At 40.1% G+C, this 15,667-nt stretch overlaps 1 protein-coding gene across 4 annotated transcripts in view; it reads left to right on the forward strand.

The window, feature by feature from the left end:
• Positions 1 to 15,667, forward strand: part of CANX (calnexin) — a 30,560-nt gene that overhangs the window by 11,004 nt on the left and 3,889 nt on the right. For 3 of the 4 annotated variants that reach the window (XM_063120836.1, XM_063120835.1, XM_063120834.1), the window contains exons 2-14: positions 222 to 410; positions 1,224 to 1,297; positions 2,335 to 2,393; positions 4,659 to 4,800; positions 5,367 to 5,448; positions 6,074 to 6,266; positions 7,091 to 7,280; positions 7,844 to 7,957; positions 10,999 to 11,155; positions 12,264 to 12,479; positions 14,752 to 14,871; positions 14,982 to 15,114; positions 15,257 to 15,351. In XM_063120836.1, the coding sequence (XP_062976906.1) occupies positions 225 to 410; positions 1,224 to 1,297; positions 2,335 to 2,393; positions 4,659 to 4,800; positions 5,367 to 5,448; positions 6,074 to 6,266; positions 7,091 to 7,280; positions 7,844 to 7,957; positions 10,999 to 11,155; positions 12,264 to 12,479; positions 14,752 to 14,871; positions 14,982 to 15,114; positions 15,257 to 15,351 (1,761 nt within the window). In that variant the 5' untranslated portion in view covers positions 222 to 224. Of the gene's footprint in view, positions 1 to 221; positions 411 to 1,223; positions 1,298 to 2,334; positions 2,394 to 4,658; positions 4,801 to 5,366; positions 5,449 to 6,073; positions 6,267 to 7,090; positions 7,281 to 7,843; positions 7,958 to 10,997; positions 11,156 to 12,263; positions 12,480 to 14,751; positions 14,872 to 14,981; positions 15,115 to 15,256; positions 15,352 to 15,667 lie in introns of those variants that run through there. The other variant, XM_063120837.1, reaches the window with a different exon arrangement.

Genomic DNA, 15,667 nt, shown 5'->3' on the forward strand with positions numbered 1-15,667 from the left:
AACTGCTTTAGGCTCACATCCTTGTTTGCTAAACGTGCTCATCACCACCACACATTTCTTGTGCATTTAATGGCCGGGACCTCGTGGCTACACATGGTGAACACAGAACCATCCTGTGTCTTTGGTAACGTATGTATATGTTGAGTTATGAGGATGGTTCCTTGATATTGCTGGCATGCTTACCATTGTTTTCTGTTGTTCTTCCTTACACCTATGCATAGACCATGAAACAAAAGTGGTTGCTGTGTGCAGCTTTGCTGTTAGCTGGAGCCTCCGCTGTCCTGGCACATGAAGCGGATGATCATGACCATGACGACGACGTAATAGATATTGAAGATGACCTTGAAGATGGTGTTGAAGAGATAGAGGATGTGAAGCATGAAGCCAGCACTCCTCCTCCACTCCCAAAGGTTTGCTTGAATACTTCATTCCAGTGCAGTTCTCCATCAAAGAATCATGCTTAGTATTTTATATGTTAAATATAAAAGCTTTATACAGCTTTCTAGCTATAATTTATTCTGACTTTAGCCTGCCCATCGTCTGAGAACTTGGGGGCCAATGTGCAATATGGTGCTTGCTGTTGGCAAGTTGGACTTGCCCCCTGATAAGATGTGGCAAATGTTAACTACATTCTTACACCCCTGCTTAAGTTGCTGCATTGTCTAGAGCAGCTTTTGATGTTTAAAGTTTGGAGCACTTTGTGCAGGTGTTTTGCCATCGTAGCTTCCTGTACATGGGAATTTGTGCTTCTTTTTGAAATTAGTTTTATTTAGAACTGGAGTGTTAACTGTGTTAGCTGTGCACATGGCCAGCATAGAGTTATGCTGAAAGGCAAGCTAGAAATGCAGCAGAGCTTTGTGTTGGTTATGTGTTCTGCTCTCTCTTTTGCCTTTTGGGCTTCTGGACCTTTAAGGCAAAAAGAACACCAAAGTAGTATGAGTTGCCAGCATAGTGCTTGACTGCAGTCCGAGCAAGGCAACTGCAACAGGAAGTGGAGCAAGGATATAAGTGCTGACCTTCTGAACAATAATTTTTAAATCTGTGTTTGACTGAGGAGGTGTTTGAATAATTCTGCTTTTAACCTTGAAGTAGAGTAATTTAGAGTATTGACTTACAAACGAAGAGTAGTATTGGTTCTGCTTGATCATAAGTAATATGAATCCATTTAAAATACTGTTCAAAATATGAGTTAACAAAGTATATTGAACATCCTTCTCCATCAGGTTACCTATACAGCCCCAGTCCCAACAGGAGAAGTTTATTTCGCTGAAAACTTTGATAAAGGAACTTTAGATGGGTAAGTGTTTGTCCAAACAGGCACTACTAGATTTACAAAAGGACAGCTTTTGTTTGAAAACATTTCTATCCTTCGTTTGACTTACTAATGAGATGTTCAAAAGATAATAAAATAAAATAAATCCAAAAGTAAGCCATAATAAACACAAAATTACTTGACACAAATGAGAAACTAAAAACAACCACAATGTGTGGGGAGAGTGTCCAAAGAGGGTCAGAAAAACGCAGTGTAAACATCAGATGAAACAGTGGCCTTCCGAAAATAAAAGGTCTTAAGCCTGGCCTGGAATGTCAGGGGAGGAGGCAAACTCTCCTGTGGCAGGAGCACTCCAGAACCCAGGCACTGAAAGGCTGAATGCCTTGTCATGCATTCCTACCAAAGTATGGCTTGTTTTAAATATATAAGTTACAGAGCCAATAACTTCCTGATTAAGTTGTAAGCTCTTACACAAGTATCTCAGAGGATTGAAGTTGGTAACATTTACATCTATTTAAACTGTTACAAGACATATTAATCAAATGCTCTTAAATCTGTGGGATGAATCTATCTCATCCCACCACAGGGGGAAGTACATTGAGTGGTGACACAAGGTAGGGCTTTCTCTGTGGTGCCCTGACTCGCCTTCTCCAAGACATATGCCCAGTGCCAATCATTTTGGCACCAGGCTTAGGCCCATTTATTCACTCAGGAATTTGAGTGGTTAGCTCTGCTGCTGACAAATTGGTTTTATTAGAATTTTATTGTATTGTTGGATGTTTTAATGCTTTTCTGTCCTTTTTTTTTTAAGTGAACTGTGGAATATAAATGGAAATAATGCAATAATAATAATAATAATAATAATGGTTACCCGCCTCTCCCTCTGGATCGCAACACAAATGCAAATGCCATAAAATACATATAATTAAAACATTAAAGACTAATACATTATTAAAAGGCATCTTAAAATTCAACTGGGTAGGCCTGCCGTAATTGGTGGGCACTTCTTGTTGAACACCTTCTTGCTATGCCTTCAATAGAATCTTGGTTTTTCATTTTAGGTGGGTTCTTTCGAAAGCTAAGAAGGATGATACAGATGATGAGATTGCTAAATATGATGGTATGTATAGCATCTTGCTTGGTCTTCATTGTGTGCTGTGAGGAAGGCAAGGAAAAATCATTTTGGGGCACTAGCATTGAACTTATAGGTGCCTAATTTTTTCACCAGCTCTTATTAAAAATAAAATAGTGTGTCTATGTGTAGATAAAATGTTGAAACAGTTGTGTAAAAGTTGTGGTACTTTAAGGGAGCTGTCCTATGGCCCTTAGTGTCTGAGGGACGTAGGATATTTCGGATTCCCTGATCTGAGGTTGGAGACAGTGGTCTGACCTTAAAGGGGGGGAATTGGATCTCTGCCCCCCTTCCCCTTGCAGCTGGTGTGGAAAGAAGTGCAGTGGCTGCTCTCTTAGGTCAGGAATTCAACCTTGGAGAAGGGAAAAGGGGGGGGTTTCAGTGGGCGGGGAGGAGAGGAGACTGGAGAGGCTGGGATAAGAGCTATCCTGAGGCCTCTCCAGACTCTTTCCCCTCCCCCTCCAAAGCACCTCAGGTATATGTACCTGAAACTCTAGATAACCCTTCATGTATCTGATGAAACGGACTATAGTCCATGTAGGCATATAGCAGAATAAATGTGTTAGTCTTTAAGATGCCACTAGTCTCTTCATTATCATTTGTTTGGGTGATTGTAATGTTAACAGTATTAATATTTGTAAGCCATTTTTATTAATTACAGAGAAAGCAGGTTGTATGTCTTATTTATTACATTTATATTCCACCTTTTTTCCAAGGAGGTTAAGACAGCATACATGGTGTGTGTCTCCTCCCTCCATTTTAGCCTCACGGCAACCCTGTGAGGTAGGTTAGGCTGAGAAAAAGTAACTGCCCAAGATCACCCAGTGAGTTTCATGGCTGTGTGGGAATTTGAAGACTAGTTTCCCCAATCCTAGCCCAGTGCTAACCACTGCAACAAGCTGCCTGTCCACTATGATACCAAACAGAACAAGTTACACTTATTGATTTCAATAAGACTTATGACCAAATAAGACTTGTGACTAAAACTCTTTAAGTTCAGATCTCTATCTTATGTTGCACCAGAGACCTAGTTCTCACTAGTGAGGTATTATTAGTGTTATTTCTGAATCCATGATTGTATTCCCCCCCCCCCATATAAAAGAAAATCCCTCCACATAGAAAACACTCTAGCACTATCTTCAACATGCTTGTTTTCCTATGTAGAAGGAATGTTTTATAGGGTGAAACATTTGGTTATGTGAGCCTCCACCTGCAGTCTACGCAGCCCATACATAGATTTATTACCTTACTGAGAGCTAGGCTAGAGTTTTGCAAGAGTATTTTAATTGTTTGTAATCATTTACTAGCAAAACTGTTCTCTGGATACTTCATCCAAATTCTTTTTAGTACTTAATTACCTTCTGAAGGGAGTTCCCCCCCCCAAAAAAAGGACTGTTCTTGGGATTATTTATATAGCAAAAAGTTATGCTAGAATTAGTAGTCATCACAGTTCTTTCAGTAAGTAGCCCTTGAGTGGGAAGAATAACCAGGATAGGAATAAAGTTCTCCACATGTCTTTGTCCCCGCTGACTGTTCCAACAGCACTCATATATTGGCCAGTTTTAGAGCACTTCATACTTATCTGATTCTGATAAACAAATCATCTTGATGTGAAGAGACTCCTAGTAATATAGAAACTTGGTTTAATATTATGGATTGAATCCTAAGTTCTCTTCTCCATGCAGAATTGCTTCTGCCATCTGCAGATGTGACTCTGCTGAAGGAAGAGATGGGGAAGGAGATTTTTTACCAATTTCCCTTGCTTTCTGTAGCCCCTTGTGCAACTCCACACACTGTTCCTGAGGGCCTGCAAAGCAGATTTTGGGGGTATGCAAAGGGGGGGAGGGGGAATTGGCAAATTACCTCCAGCTTCTGCTGGTGAGAGCATCCTGTGGCATGTGACTGGAACTTTTGGTGAGCGGCTGCTCCCATGAACAAAGCATTAGGATCCAAGCCATAGTTGCAAGATTGGAGTTGGGCTATTCTGTGGGTGATTCTCCTGAGAAAAAATACTTCTTGTGTTGTATAAAGTTACCTTTACTCATCTGTAGTTCATCGCAGGCAGCTGTAGCTGAATTGTGAATATGAGCTCTCTAGTTAAGTGTGTTAAGCACAATGAAACGTCTGCTATGACCAATGTAAATATAAAGCCTAGAAATGCTATGGCTGTTTGTATTGTGTGTCTGCTTATGGCGATTATGAAAACAGAGTTAAAATAGCAAGCGGCTTCCTGACACATCTTGTTTGTTATAGGCAAGTGGGAAGTACAGGAAATGAAGGATACCAAACTTCCAGGGGATAAAGGGCTTGTTCTGGTTTCACGAGCTAAGCATCATGCAGTCTCTGCCAAACTTACTAAGCCCTTTGTCTTTGATACCAAGCCCCTCATTGTACAGTAAGTAGAAACGGCTTTCTATACCTTTTATTTGGCGTCTAGCAATGAAAAGTGCCCAAAGACATACCTTGAGCACAGGAGGCTCTGTGGGAATGCAGTCACTGTCTTATAAACAGGTCTACAAGGATTGAGTTCAAGGGAAACGGGTTTTGTTACTGTGCAGCAAAAGCCAACAATTCTGTATAGGTGGTAGAAGCTGCCATTATGTTCTTGTAGGAACCTAGGCCAAAATACCTTGCTGTTCTTTTCACTATCTGAATACAATGTAGTTGTCAAACCATGGTTTGGCTGTTGGAAACATGCCTTTGGCTCACACTCCCAGTTTAATCTCTCACATCTGAATTGGGCAAACTGTGGTTTGCCTCCAGGCAGAATTTAAAATTGTGGTTTAAGTGGATTTGCAAATACTGATTTGGAGGCAAACCAAGAAGGGAGGGGAGCATGTAAGCCCATGACACAGCCTTGATAGTCAAACCTTGGTGTGAAATGAGTAATTGTCTACAGGAAAAGTTGTAGGTGTTTTTTGTTTTTTACGATGTATCCTCTTGTATTCCAAACTAAACTAGGTATGAAGTCAATTTCCAAAGTGGAATCGAGTGTGGTGGTGCATATGTGAAGCTGCTTACCAAAGGTCATGAACTGAACCTGGTGAGTGGTGTGCTGTTGTTGCCTCCTAAGCTTTAGCTCCCAATGTCTTGTGCTGGACTTTTCCCCAGTGTTTGATCACTTGCAAAATTGAATGTGTTCAAAGACTAACTGTTGCTGTAATAGAGTTGGCCACTGATCTACATATATACAGTAGAACTGTTTTTAGGTTGTCATGAATCTTATAATTTTTGGAGCTGCCAAAAAGTAAATACCCAATTTTCACTGAAAACCGATTAACTCCTTGCTTTTTAAACTATCCTGAACAGCACATTGTGTAAATTTCTAATGCTAATACCACTGAAAACATCAATTGATTGGTAGCTTGCATTTCAAATTTTTATTAAGCATCTGTGGCTTATAATTTTGATGTATTGTGTCACTGGAGTCCTTGAAACTTTGATTTTGAGAACTGCCCTGTTCTTGCTGTAGAAGAGACATTCTGACAAAGGAAATCTTCTGGTTTAGGTTTTTATCATATGTGTCAATTTGTCAGTTCATAGGGAGGTTTTTAAATTGCTGAATTGAACATAAGTAGAATCCAAGTGTTCAAGATGGAAAACAGGATCTTGTTTTAAAAGTTAATTTGTACTATGTTTTTGAAGCTCTGTCTCTGCGTGTTTTAAAGGATCAATTCCATGACAAGACTCCCTATACAATCATGTTTGGTCCAGACAAATGTGGGGAAGACTACAAATTGCACTTCATCTTCCGGCACAAGAGTCCCAAGACTGGCAAGTATGAGGAGAAGCATGCCAAGCGTCCTGATGCGGATTTGAAGAACTACTTTACTGATAAGAAGACTCATCTGTATACACTGGGTAAAGCAATCACATTTTTTGAGTTTCTTTTGAAATTCTAATGCAGATAGCTCATATGGAAGGTAGGAAAGAGTCTGAGAAGATCTATTTGCAACAGTGGATTGTATTCCAATGAAAGAGAAGAGCTTTATTTTATTCTTCCCCTGACCCATGCAAGACACCTTAAATAATAGAATGTCTTGCAGGACAACATAGGGATTCTAATAGATAATTGGGGTTCTAAATATGTCTCTTAAAAAATTATTTGACATCTCTAGCTTGCTGATGAGCAGTGTAAGAAACCTGAAATACTAACACATTGGATTTGGGTGAAGGGTTATTTTTAAAATGCTGTATCTGATCAGCTATAAAGATGGCTACTGGTTGGCATTTGAAAAAGACTGTAGACCAGGGGTGCAGAACTTCGTGCTCACAGACCAAATCCAGCACATCTGGGGTCCCAATCTGTCCCTCCAGGGTTCATCCCCTTTCCCCTGATAGCCATTCGTTTCCGGCTTTTCTATTCTTAAGGGTTGAAAGGCCTCTCCTAAGGCATACTTGCTGGCAGGAAGAGCTTTAAGCTAAAATACACTGGTATTTTGGCATGTTTTGCCCTTGCCCTATTTTGCCTTCATTTCCAGCTTCTCTGAAATGGAATATAAACAGCATTTGCCAGAGGGGCAGTATAAAAATCTAGCAAATAAAATTTAATTCAGCCCTTGGACTGAAAAAGGTTCAGTATCTCTGCAAGAGACTAAAGGGGGAAACAGACCACTTTGGAGCTCATTTGTTTTCTCATCTTCTGAAAAGTATTTTACCTTTATTTCCCTGGCTTGTTACCCTAGTTTTGAACCCAGACAACAGCTTTGAAGTCCTGGTTGATCAGACCGTTGTCAACAGTGGGAATCTGCTTTCTGATATGACCCCTGCTGTGAATCCTCCACGTGAGATAGAGGACCCAAATGATCAGAAGCCGGAGGATTGGGATGAGAGAGCGAAGATCCCTGACCCAGATGCTGTTAAGCCAGACGACTGGTGAGTAGCTGTTAGAGGAACATTGGGATAAGCAGTGGCCCTGGTTAAGCCACTATGATATCTTTGCTACTGGTATGAAAATATCCATAAAAGGATTAAAGTGAAATCCAGCTGTTGTAGCCTTATTCTCAGGTCATCAATTACACTCTGAACTGTAGCAGAGCAAAGCATTGTAACTAGGAACTGAAAAAAAATACATTAAAGAGAAGCAAACCAAAAGCTTGCCTAAACAAAAGTCTTTTCTTGATGGAAAAAGGCCATCAACAAATGGAAAAAGCATGTATCTCTCGGATATACACTATCTGGGTGCTACCACAGAGAATGGCCTTTCCCTTGGTACCATCAATCATGACTTGAGGAGGCGACATACAGAAGGACCTCTCTAGCTCACTGCAGGGAATGGGATAGATCATATGGGGGAGATGGTCCTAAAAGGTATTCTGGCTCTACACTGTTGAAGGCTTGATGTGTATCTGAAAGTGACAAGTCAGCCTTTGAAACTGGTACAGGAGCAGAGTAACATGCTCTCTGGAAATGTGATCCCTGTTTCTACTGTCTTATAGGGATGAGGATGCTCCTGCTAAGATTCCAGATGAGGACGCTGTGAAGCCAGAAGGCTGGTTAGATGATGAGCCAGAGTATGTTGCTGACCCTGATGCAGAGAAACCAGAGGATTGGTAAGTTAACACTGGTTCCACATTGCATTTTTTCAGTTTTAAACTATGATAGTAACTGGTGTTGGTCAGTTTTTTGAGTGATCATTTCAATAATGTGAAAAAGTAGATTTCATAGTTTGTGGCATCTTACTTGCCTGTTCTGTTTTATGGAATAATCTCGATCTAGTTGTACTTGTGAAACAGCCTGTTGTGTTCCAATATTTGCCCTTACATTATGCATTTTCTAGCTCACTTTTTCAGAGATTTAACATGCATAATCTGCTTATCAGTCTAAGAATGACACTTGGTTTGTATAAATTGGAAAAGTGTCATAGGCGATCGCCATCCTCTGCTCAGTATATTTGTTAGAAAGCAGTCAATACAGAGTAGTTTTACTGTAGTGAAGAGAAATTCTCAACTTTACCTTGATGCACTGTACACCACAGGCTCTTAGATTATTTTGTTTGAAATAATCTAAGTTAAAAGACTGACGTGTGTGCATGAAAACATGCTGAAATTTATATAATTATTCATGTTATGCAGGTTGTGGATAGACAGAACTTTACTCCTTCTGATAGTACTAGAACTCAGTGAAATTGACAATAGATTCAGGACTGAAAAGGCAGTGCTACTTCACACAATGTATTATGAGTTGGATCTAGACATAATTATACTTAGAGTAGATCCATTAGATGAAGGTTGGACAAGTTGTGGCCCTCCAGATCTTTTGGCCCACATCTCTCATTATCCCTCACCATCGGCTGTGCTGGCTAGGACAGACAGGAGTTGTCTGTATCCAACCCAATGAATTATGGAATATGCTACCATAAAATGTGGTATTGGCTATAGGTTGGATGAGTTTAAAATGGGATTGGACACATTTATGAAATAGGTCTATAGGTGGATATTTGTTGCAGTAGTGAAGTGTCTAGCTCTAGGTTTGGAGATGATATTTCTTTGAATACCAGCTGTTTGTCAATTGCAAACAACAGGAGAGGGCTGTTAACCTTCATACTGTGCTGTGAGCTTCCTAAAAAGTCTCTGCATTAGACCTACATGGATCCTTGTTCTGTATCCTGCCTTGATTGGAAATGTAACAGAGTCATGATCACAGTGAAGTTGATTGTTGAAATATGGCATATTATAAAAGACCATACTAACAAAGGGGCAGTTTGGTATTGCACAGATTGATAGTATTGCAATCTGTACAAATCTTTTGTTTATATAATTGGCATGAATGACGAACATGGAAATTACTGTGGTGTAGTCTTAACCCAGTTCACATGTCATGGCAGCAAATCATGTGTTAGTTAATTAACCCATGATTTGTGGGGATGCACGCACATGGTCCCTATTGGATGTTGTTATTTGTGTTAAAGTGGTTTAGCTGTTAAGATGCTATTGATAAGATTGTAATAGAATAGGGTTTTGTGTTAAGTTTGGAACTGTGAATGTAAAGATGTTGGGGCAGTTCGGATGACACAACCGTCCACAGTTAAACAAACTATGGGTTGTTCAGAAGTAAACAAGAGTGAGCGAGCATGCTGGCACTTACCCACTTCCACTGTACTATGGTTGCCAGGTCTGGGTTGTTCCTCCTCCAACAACCCACAATTCTGGGTCAGCATGTCATGTTAAACAACCCAAGGATGGAACATCCCTGCTGTTTAGCCCAGCAGGCATGAGCAAGCTGTCAGGAGCCAGCACGCTTGCTCAGTCCTGCTTGTTCACAAAAATCCCTGGTTTCTTTAAATCATGGGTTGTTGTGTTGTCCAAATCCTGGTCAGTATGCATACAGTGAAAAATACAAATAAGTTGTGAAACCTTATGTTTCCCTAATATTCTTTTAGCCAGGGGAAGGAAATTTCATAGTTAAGCACATATAGTTCCATTGTACAATTTCTTGGAGTACATCACTGCATCCAGAGACCAAGATCAACCGTTACAAATGCATCTCTTGACTGGCTTGCCTCAGCTCTTTGTGTGTGCATTGCTTAATTAAGAAGGAAAACACTGCTTTTATTTGTGGAGCAGTATCCAGACATACCTGTTCTCCTAACGTTGCTGAGTTCAAGCTCCAGGAAACACATTTTATCCGGTAGTGCTCTTCTTAAGTTTATATTCTCATAAAAGATGGAGTGAGGGAGGAATATTACACACATGCATGCACACACACACACACACTTGTGCATGTGCACATAGGTTACACACACACCACAACACCACATTCTTTTAAAATAGAATCAAAACTAATAATAGTAAAAAAGCAGCCTATATCTAGAGGTGTCAGTAGTGGTGAAATTGGACATTGATGCATATCGTCTTCTTGATAAATCATATATCTAAATGGATGTGTGGCATATAGTAATGCCAGATTGGCTATTCCCTCCCCTCGAAAAAAAAGGCCTTTAAGTTAGCTAATGCAGCCAGTGAGGCATGAGAAGTAGCATGGCTTCCACTGAGTGGTATCTGGGGGTGAGTAAGCATGTCCTTACTGGCAGGCCTTGTGTCAATTGCATGAGTGTTGACTTAATATTATCTCCTGTGTCACCTTAATGGCTGCATCAGCCAATTTTTTTTTACAAAAGGCAACATGATTTACCAAGTTCTCATTTGGTAACCCTAGTGGAGTATGTTACTACTCAGTTGGTACAGCTGGCTCGAATAATATTGAAAGTGTTGTATTCCCACTTAGTCATATTTTTACTATAATTTTTTTCTTCAAGATGCCTTCATTTTGGTAGTTTATATATTGGACAATCTGAATTAAATTCTAACTCTAGATTGTAGCACAGAGTTCCTGTCTGAGTATTAAGTTAATAAACTCAAAAACAATGTAGACTTTTGAGTTGCTGACAACTCAATGAAAATGATTTCACTTGTATTTTCAGTTTTTAGCTTCTATTATGCTAAGGTTAAAAAGGATTTCTAGCATAATTTGTGTGGTGGTTCGTGTCGTTTTTCATCACTGGGATAATGGCTTGTAGGTTAAATTGATATAATAAATCAAAGACATTCTTTAAAAAAAACATGTGGGATCCTGAAACAGCTCCTTTTTTCAGGGATGAAGATATGGATGGAGAATGGGAGGCACCTCAGATTGCAAATCCCAAGTGTGAGTCCGCCCCTGGCTGTGGCGCCTGGCAACGACCCACAATTGACAATCCCAACTATAAAGGCAAATGGAAGCCTCCCATGATTGATAACCCTAACTACCAGGTAAATTATCTTGGATTTATATATTAAGACTCAAATGAATCGAATTAATGTAATACAGATTAACATGGCTCCCCCTCTGAAAACGGTGTGATATGGAGTTAGATTATAGGTCTGTCTAGCACTACACCATGGAAAGCACTTGCAGGCCATGCTGTATATAGGCGACTATTGTTGCCCACCAAATCCTCTTTGTGTTTCCCAGCAACGATATATGCTGCTTTATTGCCTATATCTTGGCTTGTAACTTCAAACATTCCCTAATAGACAGCACTAGATCTTTCCCAAAAGGGCCACATAACTCACCTGATGACAGCAGCAAGACTCATTATAGCCAAATGCTGGCGATCCCTGGATGGAGACTTATTTGAAATCTGGCTGACACAGCTTTGGCACTTAGCGCTAATGGACAAATTAACAAATGGAACCTGGAACTGAAGAAGCAACACAACCACCACCACTTTTTTAAAAAAATAAAACTTGGTTTAATTTTATTTCTTACGTGGTTACTAAGGAACATGGATAACGACCTCCAGCCACACATGGTTATCTTTGGAACACTACTTTTATTTAACTGGTGGAAGATTATTATTATTGTTATTATTATTGCTACTGTAAACTTTGTTTTGTCCCTGCTATCCATGTTTTTCAGTAGTACTCTCATTAGTGGGGGGGGCGGGGAAGGGAACTGTTAATTTGTATTGTTTCACCTAAAATAATATGCAATTAAAAAAACATTCCCTAATACTCTGGCAATTGCTCCCTGAGATCATAGCAATGCTCTTTCATAGCCCTGCTTTCCAGCCTCCTTTTAATTAGGGATGTCAGGGATTGAACTATGATATTGTGCATTTAAAGCATGTATTCTGCCACTGACCTATGAGTAGAAAACTGCAGCAGACATGGCGGAAATATTAAAAAGTTAATTGGAAAAACTGTAAAACACTAATCTCAATACATACAGGATACACATCAGTAATAAATTTGTGGGTGTAAGCTGAGAAAAAAAATGAAGATTTCTTCAGGTATTCTAATCAGTTCAGGAATCTCTGAAAGATCAGTGAAAATATTTGTGTCAGAATTGACTGAGTGGTGTCTGTTAATTTTTCAGGGCATCTGGAAGCCAAGGAAGATTCCAAATCCAGATTTCTTTGAAGACTTGGTACCTTTCAAAATGTCCCCCTTTAATGCTGTGGGATTGGAGCTATGGTCTATGACCTCTGACATATTCTTTGATAACTTCATCATCTGTACAGACCGGGCAGTGGCAGATGACTGGGGTAATGATGGATGGGGTCTGAAGAAGGCAGCTGATGGTGCTGCTGAGGTGAGGAATAAAAGGTTTGCTTTTTTATGTAGCTCTGCCAAGGTTTAGCAGAGAATAGAATCCAAATATTTGTCTTCTGTTCTTGTTCTGCATTCTTCTTTAACAGATCTATGTGTGTCTTGAATTTGTGTACTCATGTTCAACACAAAGCACAGCACAAAATTTTAGGTTTCTTCAGTAAGATGTGGGAGATTGTGCGTGCTATCAATTCTAACTCTTTACTATACAGAATCATAAAATTGTTGAGTTGGAAGGGACCACAAGGATCATCTAGTCCAACCCTCTGCAGTGTGCAAGAAAACCAGTTAATCCATTCATGAGAGGTGGCTGTCCAGCCTCTTCTTAAAAACCTTCAGAGATGGAGAACTCACAACCTCCGAAGGTAGACTGTTCCACTGTTGTACAGATCTTACCGTCAGGAAGTTTTTCCTTGCATTTAATTGGAATCTAGGTAGTTGTACCTTAAGCCCATTATTTCAGATCCTAATTTCTGTGGCCATGGAAAATAGTTCTTGACCATCTTGCTTGTGGCATCCTTATACTCCTACAATGTTATGGTTGGGTTAAGTGACTTTCCCATTTGTACAGATCATTTATTTATTTCATTAGTTCAGAAGCTGAACTAAAAGACTGACTAGTTTTAAGATCAAACAGTACATCAAGGGTCTTTTATTCCAGACCTGTGGTATATAGGAACATAGGAAACTGTATTCTACCATTGGTCCATCTGACTGGCAATGGTTCTCCAGGGCTTCAAAGAAGAGCCTTTCCGAGTTCTACCTGCAGATGCCTGGGATTGAACTTGGGATGTCACTGCCAAATATATGTGGTTAAACGTCCTGCAGAATGCTTTAAATTACTTGCGCGTATATTAGATGGAACAGTGTTGAAACACTGGTACTAAACAGATAATAGAAATGACTGTAATCTGCTTAAATTTTTATTTAAAAATATTTCTATACTGACTGGTCATGTGCAACATATCCAGGCACGTAGAATGTGGTATAACCCAGGAGGGCCTCTGACATTGGTCGCAGCAGCTAGACAGATCTATGTAGAAAAAGTTGTTCTGTGAGATATTCTGGGCCCAAGTTGTTCAGGACTTAGAAGTTAATACCAAAACCTTAAACCTGGCCTGGTAGCAAATTGACAGCCAGTGCAGTTTTTTCTACCACAGAGTTACATGGCAGCAGCTAGTCACATCACACAACAAACTCCTTGCTGAATTCTGCCTTACCTGTAGCTTCCAGACAATGCATAAAGACACCCCCACATAGAGCATGTGACTATAGTTGAGATGTGAGATTACCAGTGCATGGGTTGTTGTGTCTGAGCTATCGTTGTCCAGGAATGGCTACAGCTGGTAAAAGGCACTCCTGGTCACTGCAGTCACTTGGGCCTCCAGTGACAGTGGCCCTGTTCAGACAACATGTTTTGAGATGAACGTTAGTGTGTCATGTGAACTATTCCTAACATGGTGGCTACATAACCACAGTTTAAACACACTCACTAATCACTTGCTGCAAAAGGGTTAGCGGCCTAACTATGGCTTAGCATGTTGTTTGAACAGGCTCAGTGATGGTTTTAAGAGCATCCCCTCTCCTCGACTACAAACGTGCTCCTTCAGATGATGTGCAACTCCATCCAGAACATGCAACTTCTCTAATTCCCAGATCCAGAAACCACCCACCCACAGGAACGCTGTCTTACCAGGATTCATTCTCAGTTTATTGGCCTCCATCCAGCCTATCATTGCATCAAGGCACTAGTCTAGGACCTGCCTCTCCTGATTCAGACGTAAAGAGAGAAATAGAGCCAAGTGTCATTGCCAGATATATATGGTTAATCTTCTTGCAAAGCTCTTTATCATAGTTGTGCATGCACGTATTAGTTGAACATTGTTGAAACACAGTTTTGTTAGTAGTTAATTCCTATTTGAGCACAAAATCTAATAAACGCTGCTTCATATAGATGTTGAATGAATAGCATTGGGGACAAGATGGTACCTTGTGGGACTCAATTGCCCAAGTGGCCGAAAAAACAGTCACCCCATACTACTTGCTGTAACAAGCCCTTTAAGTAGGAGTGGAGGAACCATAAAATGGTGTCCCCTAACATCAGTTCACAGATATGATCCGAAAGGAAACCATGGTCTTCAGTGTCTAAAGTCACTGAGAGATTGAGCAAGAGATTACAGTCCCCTTTGGCAGCCATATTGCCTATTACACACTGGGGAAGTGCATGCAACTTTGAATTTTAATTTGTTTTCTAGCCTGGTGTTGTGAGTCAGATGATAACGGCTGCTGAGGAGCGTCCCTGGCTTTGGGTAGTCTACATCCTGACTGTGGGTCTGCCTGTGTTTCTCATTGTCCTCTTCTGCTGCTCCGGAAAGGTGTGTACTCTGGAAATAGCTAGTTTCAAAAGTATATTTGGTAGGATCAGAATGGAAGTGAACTATCTCTGAGAAACTTTATTGTGGAATACCTCTGACAATTGTTTCAGAAACAACCAAGTGCTGCAGAGTACAAAAAGACAGATGCTCCTCAGCCTGATGTAAATGAGGAAGAGAAGGTGGAAGAAAAAGACAAGGGAGAAGCAGAGGATGAAGAGGAAGAAACAAATGAAGAAAAGTCAGGTAAGCAGAGTAGATTATGTTCACTAGTCCTGAAATCATCCCTTAGAAAGTTTCATATTTTCTAAGTGGAAGCTTAAAACAGTGTCTACAGGAAACACAGTGACATCCTTTTAAAGAGTAAAACTTTGTATATTCACTTTAGAAGAGAAGCAGAGGAGCGATGGTGATGCAGAAACTGGTAGTCAAGAGGAAGAGGAGGAAGAGGAAGAGGAGGAAGATAGCAAACCAATTACAGAGGTAAGCAACACTCTGCACTGGAAGAACAGTAAACCTAAAAGTTATGAATGTTTTTTTAAGAGTACCCTGCAAATAAAGCATTTCCTAAATCACAACTGTGGCACCATCTATTGATAGGACCATTTGCACATCATAGCCTGTGGGATCAGTTCTGTGAATTCTGAAAGCCAATGCAACTTCAATTAAAAAAAAAACTTTTGATGTGAATATACTAATTTCTGTACATTGCTGATAATTGCTATGAGTTGAATGTTATGTTTGCACAGGATTTCCACTAGTACACTTCAAAATTACAGCTGACATTCATGAAGAGAAA

Source organism: Elgaria multicarinata, chromosome 3 (assembly GCF_023053635.1).
Source record: "Elgaria multicarinata webbii isolate HBS135686 ecotype San Diego chromosome 3, rElgMul1.1.pri, whole genome shotgun sequence".
Classification (NCBI taxonomy): Eukaryota; Metazoa; Chordata; class Lepidosauria; order Squamata; family Anguidae; genus Elgaria; species Elgaria multicarinata.